This window comes from Gambusia affinis, linkage group LG03, assembly GCF_019740435.1.
Source record: "Gambusia affinis linkage group LG03, SWU_Gaff_1.0, whole genome shotgun sequence".
Classification (NCBI taxonomy): domain Eukaryota; kingdom Metazoa; phylum Chordata; class Actinopteri; order Cyprinodontiformes; family Poeciliidae; genus Gambusia; species Gambusia affinis.
Genome location: NC_057870.1, coordinates 1,610,477 through 1,624,714, shown reverse-complemented (window position 1 = coordinate 1,624,714; position 14,238 = coordinate 1,610,477). Strand labels below are relative to the sequence as shown.

Sequence of the window (14,238 nt, the reverse complement as noted above, 5' to 3'; positions counted from 1 at the left end):
GACAGTTTGTGAAATTTCAGCACCACAATCAAATTTCAGCATAATTTGCTTTAGTATAACTTGGAAATGCTGAGAAGCAGTAGATCTGGTTGTTTGAAGCTGGAACCAGTTCAAAATTTTGAGTTTTAAGCTTTTTTACTGTTAGTGACCTCAAGTGTTAAAGGAAGTGCTCTGGGCCGAATCTCAGGGCCGAATTCACAAAATAAACATCAGAGAAAATATTGTGTCAATAAATAGAATCGCAGCAAAAAGCCAAACATGCCACAATGAAATGAATCAAAATGTCTCCAAAGCTTCGGCGGACTGACGGGCCACCGGGGGATTCCATGTAGATTCCAGGTGATTCTAGGTAGATTCCAGAGATGCGCATCGCAGCAGCTGCTCATGCAGAGCCGGTCCAAGGTAATATGGGGCCTTAGATCCCCATCCGCCCACTGAAACACTTCCTACTTAGTGATGGTGAGATGAAGCCTCATGAGGCATTGAACCACTTGAGCCAACTGGTTCGAGAAAGGGTTCATTTCTTGAGGCTTCATGTGCACACAAAACCACCTACTGGCCAGTTGTATAATCACAACCAGCTGTATCTTAACACGTGTGATGAATGGAATTTTTGTCTATTATGGCTCTTGGGAATGACTTCACAAAAGGTGAAGAAAAAAAGAGACAAAGAGAGAGAGAAAGAAATATATAGAGATAGAGATAGAGAGAAATATATATACAAAAAAATCCTATCCTGTCCCACAGCTATCTTAAAAATCCTAATTTAAAAATTAAGAACTTTAAAACTAACTAACCAATCCTATTTAGAATAGTGAGATTATTAGTAAAAAGCTCAAATTAAATAAATAACCCAATTATAAGTCCTGAAATAATAAAGTCTAAAAACATTAAATATTAATCCCAGAAAAATAAATAAAGGGGGAAGGGGGAAAAAATTAATTTAGATCAATACCTTGCTAATTCCAGAGCAAATCTGCTTATGATGTGTGTGATGATGGTATTGGAGTTCAAGGTAACTCAAGTTAAATCAAGTGGTGAAAACTCACGTATCCTTAATATTAGAATTAAAATTAAAATTAAAAATAGGATAGCTGTGGGACAGGATAGGATTTTCTCTTTTTTCCTTTCTCTGTGTCTCCCTCTCTCTCTCTGTATATATATATATATATATATATATATATATATATATATATATATATATATATATATATATATATATATATATATATATATATATATATATATATATATATATATATTTGTTTTCTCTCTATATATCTCTCTCTCTCTCTCTTTGTCTCTGTTTTTTCTCTCTTTCTCTCTCTTTTTCTGTCTGTCTGTATCTATCTCTTTCTCTCTGTAAATATCTATTTTTTATTTTTCTGTTTCTCTCTATCTCTAGATCTATATATCTTTCTCTCTCTCTTTGCCTGTGTCTTTTTTCTCTCCCTCTCTCTGTATCTGTGTCTCTCTGTCTCTCTCACTCTCTCAGAGGACGAGGAGTTGTAGACGACGTGCGGCGGCCTGTGCTTTCCTATGACGTCCTAGTGAAACTGCCCTATTGGGTGGGGAAGTTGTAGTGTTTATATGTGTTTATTCTTTCTATATATATATATATATATATATATATATATATATATATATATATATATATATATATATATATATATATATATATATATATATATATATATATATGTATATATATATATATATGTATATATATATATTCTCCCTACCTGTCTCAAACTAAATAACCACAATCCAAACTATCAAAACTCTATCCACTCTCTCAACTGACCGCAACTCGCCTACAACAACCCACATTTTGAATGAAGCTTGTGGGGTTTCTAAACCCCGCGCCAAAATCTCAGCCACTTCCCGAAGCAGTCACGTGGTACAGCCGGGCAGCGAGGCTTCGGACGTCATCGTTTTCGGCTCCTCCCCTAAATGAAGCAAGCCTCGATACGCGCTTTACGGAAACGCCCCCTCCATTACTCGACACACGCCTCGAACCCTCGGCACATCACATAACATCACTACTTCCTACTAAGAACCTCAGCATCACTAACATGTTAAAATATCGATAAGGTGAATCTGTGAGAGATACCAGGGTTATTGGCCGAGTTTACAATCAATCACTGATTATTGGTTATTTGCTGTGATGTATTTTTTAACAAACCTAATTGAAACACAAAGATTACACCATATTGTAGCCATGGTAACAACAATCAAACTATCAAGATGATTCTTTAAACTTTTACAAAGTAAACTTCCTAATTAAATCCTAAATGTACTATTTATTTTACTCAGCTGAATGCATTAAATAAAATTTAGTAACATTGTCATTCTCTATAAATGATGCTACAGGTTTAGATCTATGGCCTGTCTTACAATTTCTAAAGGCCCCTGAGTGTCTGGAGGCCCCTGAATGGCCCCTACCAGCAGCTACTGAGTTTTCTTTGCCTTGATATTCCAGTCTTATAATTGTAGGTCTCAGAGTTGCTAACATCAAACCCTTTTGAGCTTTTAGGATCTATAAATCAGTCTGCAGGTTGTTCTAGAGGATAAATAGATATTATTAGGGCTCAATTAGGAAAAGGGCAGCAAATTTGCTTATTTCATAACTTTATAACCAGAGGCCTTCTCTCCTCTGGTCTGTTTAACAGCTACAGTCTCAAATCAACTCTGTCCTCCAGGACTGTCAGCAGCAGAAACAGCAACTTTATACCTGTTGGGGAAATTTTAGACTATACTTGCTTTGCATTTCCCCAGATGAAGGCAATGATATAGTTGGATCCAATTAGATTCTTGATTAATATGGGTTGTTGCTATGTTGTTGTACTGAGTTTTTGTTCAATGTGTCCCTTTTTAAAATGTGAGCCCCTGCCCCTCCGTAGGTCTCTGCACGGCCCTGGTACAGCATAGAAATGCTGAGAAGAAGTAGTTCTGGTTGTTTGAAGCTGGAACCAAGTCAAAATTTTGAGTTTCACAAGTTTTGAATGTTAGTAACCAAAAAGGCTTTATCTCAGCGAGAGAAGAGAAAAACGGACAATGTGTCAATTTTCAGCACCACATTCAATTTTCAGTCTAATTTGCTTTGGTACATTACAGAAATACTGAAGCAGTAGTTCTGGTTGTTTGAAGCTGGAACCAAGTCAAAATTTTGAGTTTCATGCGTTTTGAATGTTTGTAACCAAAAAAGCTTTATCTCAGTGAGAGAAGTGAAAAACCGACAATATGGAAATTTTCAGCTTTATATTCAATTTTCAACCTTATTTATCTCAGCGAGAGAAGTGCCACGCAGTGATCTCCGAAGGCGCCTCTTCGTATTTTTATATTTTTTTCTAAGGTAATTGATTTCTTCTTTGTGGCTGTGGTTTCTGATGATTATGATGAATTGCTGATTCTTTTTTATGCACTTGATTGAATAAAATTCTGGTTGATTGTGAAGTTGAACAACAGTGACTGCTGTCTTTATGGCTTCACTTTTACACACGTTATCAATGGACCTGGGGAGACCAACGAGCAACAGGTAGAATAGAGAGTTGTAAACATTCAGGTTAGCTTAAGCTAGCCTAAAATGACAGGTGGTTGTTGTTGTTTCCGCCCGTAGGCTATTGAACCAATACGGGACGCGATTTATTCCGTATTGCTATAAATGTCTGATATATATGTAACAGATATTAGATATACAGGTGCAATTCTTGCTAAAATATGTTTTGGTAAACATCTTTGTATGTATTTCATAACTGCCTTGTGATGAGTGGTGTTTGGCGCCCCCTATTGGTTGCCTATAAATAAGAGGGGAAACCGGAAATTCCACACAGACGGTTTTGCGCTCTGATGTGGTAAGTCATCAAATCCGGTTCTCCTCTGACTTGTTTTTGTGGTTTTGTTCGGGGACTAATTTGGAGTGTTGTTGCGGTACACAGAGTGACTGGTGGACCAGTAGGGGAGGCTAACTGCGATGTTTGTGTCAACCACTCATTACAGGTAAAAATGTCAGTAATTTAATGTGTCAGTTATGTTTGTCAGTTTGTCAGTTATGTTTGTCAGTTTGTCTGTTGTATTAGCCTGTTTGTCAGTTATGTTTGCCAATTTGTTAGTTTGTTTATTAGCTGTTTCCATGACAACATGGCCATTGTTTTCTGTGAAGCATGTAACGCTTGGGTTACGTTTGAGGGAGGAGAGGAGGCGGCAGACTCATCAGGTCGATCAAAAAAATACTCACATCCATCCATTATCTGAACACCCTTCTTCCCTAATGGGGTCGGGAAGGTTGCTGGTGCCTATCTCCAGCTGCGTCCCGGGCGAGAGGCGGGGTTCACCCTGGACAGGTCGCCAGTCTGTCGCAGGGCAACACAAAGACATACAACACACTCACACACACACGCACGCACACGCACACACACACACACACACACACACACGCACACACGCACACGCACGCACACCCACACACACACACACACCTAGGGAGAATTTAGAGAAACCAATTAACCTGACAGTCATGTTTTTGGACTGTGGGAGGAAGCTGGAGAACCTGGAGAGAACCAACCATGCACAGGGAGAACATGCAAACTCCATGCAGAAAGATCCCCGGCCGGGAATCGAACCCAGGACCTTCTTGCTGCAAGAAGGTCCTGGCACAGCTCTACCAACTGTGCCACTGTGCAGCTATTTATTTTTCTAGATTGTTTCATTTATAAAAGAAAGATGAAATTGTATAAAATTGATATTAAAGATGTATCATTAATTATAACCACTATACGATCACATGTTAGAGAAAAATATATTGTTAAACTTCATTGTAATAATTATTTGTGACAGACTGTTTTGCGCTCTGATGTGAGTGACTGGTGGACCAGTAGGGGAGGCTAACTGCGATGTTTGTGTCAACCACTCATTACAGGTAAAAATATTGTAAATTAAACAACTTACAATCCAACCAACTGTGCACCCGAGTCTGCATGACGGGACAGTTATAAAGGAAGCTGTTACATACACACCATTCACACACATCTCAACAATAAGTGTAATTATAATGACCAAAACAAAACACAGGAAATATTAGAGTCAGCTAAATTGTCGTTACAGGACCTAAATAGGACCCCACACACTGACGCTGTTGTCATGGTTACCTAGAGACTGACACTACTGCAGCCGCAGTAATCTGCTATCAACCAGTGTCTTTTTAAAATGTCCACCCGATACTACACTGTCCTAAGAAATAAAACCTCGGGCAAAAATACAGACGGTAGTGGGAAGACACAGGCTAAACAATCACAGTGAAGTTTAATAGGGGCATTAAAATAAATGTGTGGGTGACATTCAGTGGCACCCAGTGGGTTTGATATCAGACAGAATGGATCAGGAGAGGAAACGAAGACCCGTCAGAACCTAAAGAACCAGACATCAGTCTCTTCATCCCTCAGTCATTTCCTGAGACCAAGATGGCAATTTAAAGAATAAATCATACAAATGGATAAATAGTAAATAAATAAATATTGTGAAGAGAATATTAAAAACATTTGTTAGGATTGTATAGGAAAAATGTTGATATCTTTTATAAATAGTGTTTTGTGGTCAATATTATTTCACCATTTCATTAATGTGGGTTGCCAGTTTGGATAAGGCTTCCTAAAAAGCTATAAGAATGATAGAAAACATGCTAAGAAAAAGCCTCAGACCTGCAGCCCATAGGAGGTTCTAGACACAGGCTAACAGAAGCGGCTCTTTGGCTTACTTGTACAAGTTTATGTCCTGGGGATGAGGGGGGACACCTGTGAGATGTTCGCATCCACCTCAAAAATATGTAGTTGTTGTTAGGATAATTATGTATTGTTATCATTCTTACGTTTGTAGATTTACTAGTTTGTTTTTCATTTATATGTTTAGTATTCACACCCTAGAAAGGAGTAGTTGTTAAATTCCTTAGACCTTGAAACTGCAGCTGCTCTCTAAAGCAGGGATACTCCTTAAAGGGTCTCTGTGTTAGTTCCTGTGTTATCCTTCTCTATCTTCTTTGAGTTATTACCTTTACATTCCATTCCTGCTCTGTTCTGTAATAAAAAGACTTGTTCTGCTACAGGGAGTCAGAATGCATGGCGAACACCTTGGAGAAGTGGTTTGCTATGTTTTCTCCTTCTGCAGAAGCTTGGTTGAAAACTCATAAACGTTGTCTGTGGTTCTCTTTTTATGTAGGTTTAGAAAATACCTATCATCTTGGTGCCGTGACCCGGATCTCAACATACCCGTTTGCTGACAGACGAAGAATGGCACGCTGAAAACCGTGCACGGCCAGAGTCAACAGGACTTGGAAACAAAGTCCCGGGAAGTAACTTCTTCGCTGGGCCAGCGCCTAGGTCCGACTTTGTCTGTCAACGGCGGATTGAAGAGATCCAACCGGACAAGACGAACCGACAGAAACGTGAGTTAATCAACCATTCTAATTGTGGGTTAAAGTCCCCAATCTAAATGTGGGTTAAAGTCCCATTCTAATTGTGGGTTAAAGTCCCCAATCTAAATGTGGGTTAAAGTCCCATTCTAATTGTGGGTTAAAGTCCCCAATCTAAATGTGGGTTAAAGTCCCATTCTAATTGTGGGTTAAAGTCCCCAATCTAAATGTGGGTTAAAGTCCCATTCTAATTGTGGGTTAAAGTCCCCAATCTAATTGTGGGTTAAAGTCCCATTCTAATTGTGGGTTAAAGTCCCAATCTAATTGTGGGTTAAAGTCCCAAAAAGATTTAAAAAAAAAAAAAAAAAAAAAAAAAAAAAAAGAGTTCACCCTTTTTATGAGGTCCCCCTTAATGTCAAACCTCAAGCCGGCAGGATGTTTTGAATTTGTGTGTATGTTTATGTGTATGAATGGTGCTTAATTCACTGAAAGTAAAACTTTCTGTCCTTGGAATTAGAATCCAAAGTGAAGAACCGGGTCAAAATTAGTTTGATCTAGAAGACTGTTCTTCAGGGGACACTAAGCGCTCACTTGGAGCACTTTCTCTGAAGGAAAAGCACAAAATACCTATTAAGCTAAATCGCAGAGTACTAAAAATATGGGAAGATAGTGAATGGTTTTTAGCATTTCTACACCTTCAAAGAAAGAAAGCCAGTGGAGAGACGTCTCACTGAGATAAAATAATAATAATACTAATAATAATAATAATAATAATAATAAAAAGGGGGTTCCGGAACCGCAAAAAGTTTGTAGCGTTTGTATTTATAACCTAAATATATATATAGGAATGATTGTTTTGCATGCTCAAAATGGAGTTATGACTTTCCTAAAGAGGGAAGTTTAAGTGTAAATGAATTTTGACAGGTGCAAAAACAACTTGATGAGAAATTAAATGAAACAATAAAAAAAAAAGGAAAACATTTCTTCTCAGAGAACAATGTTTTATAATGTATAGATTACTGGGTAGAATAATTACAAAAGGTTAAAACACCAACTTGGTACTATGATCCTTTGGCTGTATGTCTGAAGGGGTCAGCGATCAGAGTTTGGTACCGACCTGGACTTTATCCAGCCTCATATCTCACGTAAATTCCAAAATGAGAGGAGGGCTGCTCGCTGGCTTCACAGTTTCAGCATTAAGGATCAACAAACTTAAAGTAATTCACTGGTCTCTGATAAGATGTTCACTCAGACTAAGTTAATTAAATTAACTTACATTCTACATTTTAAAATCTAACATGGCAAAGAATATAAAGACACTACGGGCTTAACATGTTTCATGTTTATATGTGTTCTAAATGATTTAGAATTATAAAATATAAACAATGTTGGGTAATAAGTGGCTAAAACTATAAAATCAAAAGAGAGAAAAGATATACATGAGATATTTAGAAATAAAAAACACAAAAAGAAAGATAAACCCTCATTGACTCCTATTTGCTTCTTTCCTTTTCCTCTGTCTGAGCCTCGCTGCGGTGCGTCTGACCTCTGACCTCAACTCGAAGCTGTCCTGCAATGGATCAGATGAAGTCCCTCCCTCATCACCAGCTACTGACAGCGATCAAGAAGACAAAGAAGAGTTCCATCACCTCCAGACACTAAAGTATCTGCTGATCCTAATTCCCTGACACCTGGGAACTGCCATTCAGCAAACTCCTGCATGGTGTCCTGCTGGACATTGGACTGAAAATACATTCCTGTGTTTGGATGCAACTGAACTCTTACAACCTCCGCTGATCTACTCCCTGATATCAGCGTGGAGAAGGAAAAGTTAATGTGCTTCTGAGACGAAGAAAACAAAACTATTTGATGCTGTTTCATTTGTGACAGAGGGACAGTCTGGACAACTCAAGATCCAAGGAAACAGGAAACTGCAGAGCGAGTAAGAGGGGGGAGGGAGGATTGCACCCCAGCGACGCCAGAACCAGGAGGAGGAGGGAGAAGTGAGACAGAAAGGAGACATAAGATAAGTGTATCACACACACAGCTGTTATACACTGCTATTGCAATGAAAACTTGCTTTCTTACTAACCCTTTTCACATATTATCTAGCCAGAAAAGAAAGTCTTAGAGGCTTTTATGTTCAATATTAGAAAAATTCTCTCAGTTTGTCCCTGTTAACTCTGAGTCCTGTACAGCAGGACCACTGCTAAGGATCCTCTTAGGGTCCACGAGCCATAGGTTGGGAAACCTAAAGGGAAAACTAAAATTACTAAAAGGTCAGCAAAGACTTAACAAAAACTTATGCCACTAAATTACACCAACTAAAAATCATCAAAGAGTCTAAGCCAAAAATGATTTGCAAAAGTTTTTTTTTCTTTCCTTTTTAAAGAAGTATCCTGGTAATACATGCAAGTTTAGAATTAAATTAAATATCTTTAAGCATTGAAAATAACTGATACTGAAGTGTTAATATACCATAAAGTATTTGTTGGATTTAAATTGAACAGTTAATTTAGAATTTAATTCTATAATGAATTTGCATGGGTGAAGTGTTCCAGCAACAGGAAGTTGCTGGATTCTACCACATGTCTGAGATAGCTCTTTTAAAATGTGCACGATACCTAAAACAGGATCCTGACAACTAAAGATAATTATTAACACATTAAAAATGTTGTTAAAGCTTCAGTAAATTTAATAATAATTTGAGCAAAGAAACAATGAAAGCAGACTGGAAATTTGTGACTGACTGAAAATCAGATCAATATTTATCTTTCTGTTTTTGTTGTTTTTGTTGATGAAAATGAGTGACTATGAGAACAAACAAACTGTACTCAAGAACTGAGTAACTGATCAAATTATTAATTATTTAATAATAATAAATTGCCAGCTGTTTTAAAATACAAGGTTGAAAGAAACTTTGATTTTAAGTAATTGGTTACTCCAAACTGATGATTGTGAATAATAGCAATATTTTCTAGGCTAAAGTTTACAACTTTTAGTCTAGGTTTGTTTGATTGATGATAATCAAATTTATAAAGAAATACTGAATTAAAGGATTTGAGATTTTGGTTTAATTTCAGGATGGTCATTTTTGTTTAAAAGGAGTAAAAAACAATGTTCTGCAGAGGAGCCAACTCTGAGTTGTGCCATCTGTCAGGAGTAAAACAGAAGTGATCCACCTTGATGAATTTAACAACATCCACATGTAAAATCTCTAACTAAATGCCTCTTTGCTAACACTTTTCCTAAAAGCAATAAAACTGCCAGCTAAAACTAGCAGTTTGTAAGTGTGCAGCGCACGCCACAGGAAAGGATGAGTTTCTATAATAAAAAAAAGGTTAGCTGATCAAATGTTAAATAAAAATAAAAAAAAAAGCAGCAACAGGATAACATAGAACTTGAAACTTTCTAAAATAAGATGAAAAAGAACAAATAATAGATACATTGTTCCAGCTGACATGCAGGATAATGCTCCAACAACTAGAAAACAAATGAGAATAATTAATGGGGCAACACTGAATGATGATAAAATTTTTCAAGTAAATAAAACAAACCTATTCTACCAAGATCCTTGAAAGACAGCTGCAATTTTGACACATGGATATTTCTCAATGTGTCAACAGGGAGGACAATTACTATATTACTACCAAATATGGATTAAAAATTATGGATTAAAATTATGGATTAAAAATCTAATTCTTACTTAATTTTTTTTGTACTACATCAGTGTTAAAAACAATCCTCAAGGAAATATGAGATGAAAAAGAGAAAGATTCCCAAACCTTTCTTATCTGTTCCAGACAATGCATATGGATTTTAGTGAACTTCACAAAGTGGGCCTTATAAATTGTTTGGTAATGATTGATGCATTTTCCAAATGGGTTGAAACAGTCCCAGCAAAGCATGCAGATGCTTTGACAGTAGCTAAAGCTATATTTAAAACCATTATTCCAATAAATGGCATACCAAACTATTTATAGTGAGAATGGACCACATTTTTTTTAAAACAAGGTTATACAAAATATGGCCACTCATTAGGAATAAGATTGAAAACCGATCAGTGCAAACCTAATGAAAGAGCAAATGGAACAGTAAAAATAGATTAAGAAAATGTATGGAAACAACTAACAGCTAACAACTAACAGGCCATGGCCAGAATGTTTAGATTTGGTAAAGTTGTACATGAGAATTACAACCACACAGGAAGGACTAACACCATTTGAAATAATTCATGGAAGACCATATAGATTACCGATGTTTTCTGCAGATTTACAGAAAGCAGATGAGGAGCAAACATTGGCAGACTATATAATTAGGACTCTAAGACAGAAAGAGGTGTCAAATGCAAATTTACTGCCCTCTGACTCTGCTCTCCCACAGGAAACCCCTCCCGTCAAGCCAGTAGACTGGGTGTATATCAAAGTCATATAAAGAAAGAGCTGGGCCAGTCCACAGTGGGAGGGACCATTCCAAGTGCTGATCACCACACCAACTGCTGTAAAAATTGCTGAAAGACCCAGTTGGATTCATCTCAGTCACTGCAAGGTACAGAGGGTGTTAGACCCCTAAATCAGAGTGACGGGGAAGCCTGACTTCAAAGGGGTTCTGTCGTTTAGGACAGTTCGTCTCAACGTCAGCAGAAGAATTCGACAGATCCTCACTCTGCTAGGCTGGGGGTCCTGACATCTCTGTATTCTGAGCAGCAATGGGGTCTCCACATGCCAGGTGGATCCTCTACTGTGTTGTGACTGCAGCATGTCTACTGTTTTGCAGAGGGAGTGGTCTCACTCTCAACAGGATAAGGAGAGAAGCAGACACATCCTCCCTCCAGACTCATCCACATGACTACAGCACCAACTTGTGGTGGCAGCTGATGAACAGGACTGCATATGAGGGAAATGAGACCAACTGCTATGTGTGTGCACAGCTACCCTACTCCACACACAACTCAGGTTTGAGACCTGGAAATATAACTGAACTACAACAAATCTGTTTATATAGAGCAAGCACACATCCAGGTTACACCCTATCATCTACTCGCAAGGATATTTGGGAAAACCGAAACTATTCCAAAGTGTTTCCAAGTGAGTATCTACACAGAGCACCACTGGCTACAACTCCGTGTTCCCCTATGGGTGACATTATGCCTCTGCCACAGATGAACCTGCAACTACCAGAAGTAATCACTTTGGCTAGCCTCAAGCCAGGAGCCCTAGGTGTCTGTGTGTATAATAATGGTACCACCCTCCTGGGGACGGTCCCATGGAATTTGTGTAACAAAATCTACACTTTCTGTGATAAAAAGGTGGATTTTTACAACTGTAAAGCCTGCCAAGACAAAAACTACGTCAGTACTGCCTGTTCCATAAAGTGGAAATCTGACCGCAACTGTACCAGAATTAACCTTCTTAAGGTGAGAGAGTTCGACATCAGCAGCCAGACCAGGGGACGTCAACGTTTCACCATCTGCAGCACCATCGTCCCAGGAGACAGAGGATCCAGGACAATGGCAAACTGGTATTTTCTGTGTGGACACACTGCTTATGCTTCTCTTCCCAGGAATTGGGGAGGACTGTGCGCCTTGGTTCCTCTCTCTAGCCCAGTGACCTTCCTGAAAAAGGCTCAGGACGCTCACAGCCATGGACACTACCGCACTAAGAGAGACATCATGCCAGGAGTCCAAAGGTGGGGCGGCCTTACTACAAAAACAGGAGTTCCTTGGAAATTCAGGATCTGGGGCGGCGGAGAAAAGTTCATGCAGAGCCTATTCCCATGGGTGGGAGTAGGTGAAGTCCGAGACCATGTTGAAATCAACAGGTACGCTCTACTACGCCTCATCAACAACACATACCAGCTAGCTAACGGCACTACAAAAGAGCTGACTGCGTTGAGAAACATGGTTCTGCAAAACCGTATTGTGTTAGACTTTCTCACAGCCTCTCAAGGAGGTGTCTGCAAGATCATAGGATCAGCATGCTGCACATTCATCCCTGATGAAACAGGAACTGGAGGAGCTATTCATGATGCCCTACATGAATTGGAAGAGCTTCAGGACTATGTGAACAGTGCAACTCAGGGGTCACGACCCTTTGACTTTTTTTCTTGGTTCACCTCTGGACCATGGTGGCAGCTTTTGTTAAAGATTGGAACACCCATCTTGACTGTACTGATCCTATTCTGTCTTTTTACAACCTGCATCCTTCCATGCCTTCGTAGCATGATGCTGAAGACATTCAACACTGCTCTGATCAGCTATCAGATGGTCAGGGTAACCTCTAACACAGATGAAGACTACATTTTGCTCCAGAAGAATGAAGATGAAATGAAAACAACAACATGTGACAATGTCCTGTAATAAATAAACAGATTAAATCATTTGCTTAATGACTCCTACACTGAAAATGTGAAAACAAGTGGTGTTAGTGACGAAAATATGCATTTGGTTTTTGTTTTTTTCTGTTTTCTTTACTGTTTTTCTTATACATTATATTCCTTTATATATTAATGTAGTATGTATCTGTATTCTAAAAAAAAAAAAAATGTTAGGATAATTATGTATTGTTATCATTCTTACATTTGTAGATTTACTAGTTTGTTTTTCATTTATATGTTTAGTATTCACACCCTAGAAAGGAGTAGTTGTTAAATTCCTTAGACCTTGAAACTGCAGCTGCTCTCTAAAGCTGGGATACTCCTTAAAGGGCCTCTGTGTTAGTTCCTGTGTTATCCTTCTCTATCTTCTTTGAGTTATTACCTTTACATTCCATTCCTGCTCTGTTCTGTAATAAAAAGACTTGTTCTGCTACAGGGAGTCAGAATGCATGGCGAACACCTTGGAGAAGTGGTTTGCTATGTTTTCTCCTTCTGCAGAAGCTTGGTTGAAAACTCATAAACGTTGTCTGTGGTTCTCTTTTTATGTAGGTTTAGAAAATACCTATCAGTTGTGTCCCTGGTCATACCTGGCGGCATTGTCCAGTCCAGGAATGGAACAGCTCACTCCGTGAGCTTCCAGCTTCCAGTCCTGGGGGAACCCTGGACTAGAAGCTTTTTGTTGTTTTCACCTTAAAGTGGCCGAATCAATTTGATACAGTAGGGGCTTCCGCACTTCCCATATCTGTGCCTTCTGTCACTTGTTTTTAGCAGCTAAAACAGTTTAATGTGTCGTATCCTATTTTCCAAGCCACCTTTACAACATGAGCCTATAGAGCTGCTGCTGCTGTGCAGAGCTACTTGGGTGTATGTTAGAATCATCAATAAATAATGACTTTTGATGAAATTGCTTTGAAAGTTGGATTATAAGTCCATTAAAAGTGCCAAGTTTGCAATATTTTGTAATGCAAACTTGGCACTTTAATTACACTTTAATGCAATGTTGGCACTTTTCATTGAATTTTAATACAACCTTTAAAGCAACTTTGCATTGAAAGTGTCATTATTTACTGAATTGGACTTCATGACAACTGTCAGACATTCATACAGACTCTTTCATGTTCATGACAGTGTCATGTCAGTCTTATGCACAAAGAAAGTTTTACCAAAATGGTAATATATTGAAAGCACAATGTCATTAGTTTCACCTGGAAAGTGTGTTAGAATTGATCCTTCTTTGTTCTGGGTGCATGATGTGTTTGCAGTACTGTAGTGTGTATGAAGCACACTACAAAGTGCTTTGTCACTACAAAGTGGCAAAGCAGGATAATAAAGGGCATTAATTAGAAAGTGTACTTCATCACAGCACTACTGTGATCATACTACTAATATTTAAAATATGTAATGCCAATATACTGAAAATACATTCTAAATATATTTTAAATGTAATTTAATCACAAAAA

The 14,238-nt window shown here is 38.2% G+C and overlaps 2 protein-coding genes across 4 annotated transcripts in view; both read left to right on the top strand.

The window, feature by feature from the left end:
* man1b1b (mannosidase, alpha, class 1B, member 1b) overlaps nt 1-8,410 on the top strand; it is a 50,130-nt gene extending 41,720 nt beyond the window's left edge. The window contains exons 11-12 of the mRNA XM_044110921.1: nt 6,275-6,436; nt 8,294-8,410. Coding sequence (XP_043966856.1) covers nt 6,275-6,436; nt 8,294-8,410 — 279 coding nt within the window. The remainder of the gene's footprint in view (nt 1-6,274; nt 6,437-8,293) is intronic.
* LOC122827005 (syncytin-A-like) lies at nt 3,826-12,785 on the top strand. 3 transcript variants are annotated; one of them, XM_044109468.1, is made up of 6 exons: nt 3,826-3,854; nt 3,939-3,999; nt 4,837-4,918; nt 6,211-6,436; nt 10,787-11,321; nt 11,408-12,785. In XM_044109468.1, exons 5-6 carry the CDS (start codon nt 11,296-11,298, stop codon nt 12,759-12,761), a joined length of 1,380 nt encoding a protein of 459 aa, XP_043965403.1. In that variant the 5' UTR covers nt 3,826-3,854; nt 3,939-3,999; nt 4,837-4,918; nt 6,211-6,436; nt 10,787-11,295; the 3' UTR covers nt 12,762-12,785. The 3 variants fall into 3 exon arrangements, with proteins under 3 accessions (XP_043965403.1, XP_043965412.1, XP_043965394.1); XM_044109477.1 differs by having other exon boundaries at nt 10,787-11,490; nt 11,565-12,785; XM_044109459.1 differs by having other exon boundaries at nt 10,787-12,785.
* Nucleotides 12,786-14,238: the final 1,453 nt, after the last annotated feature.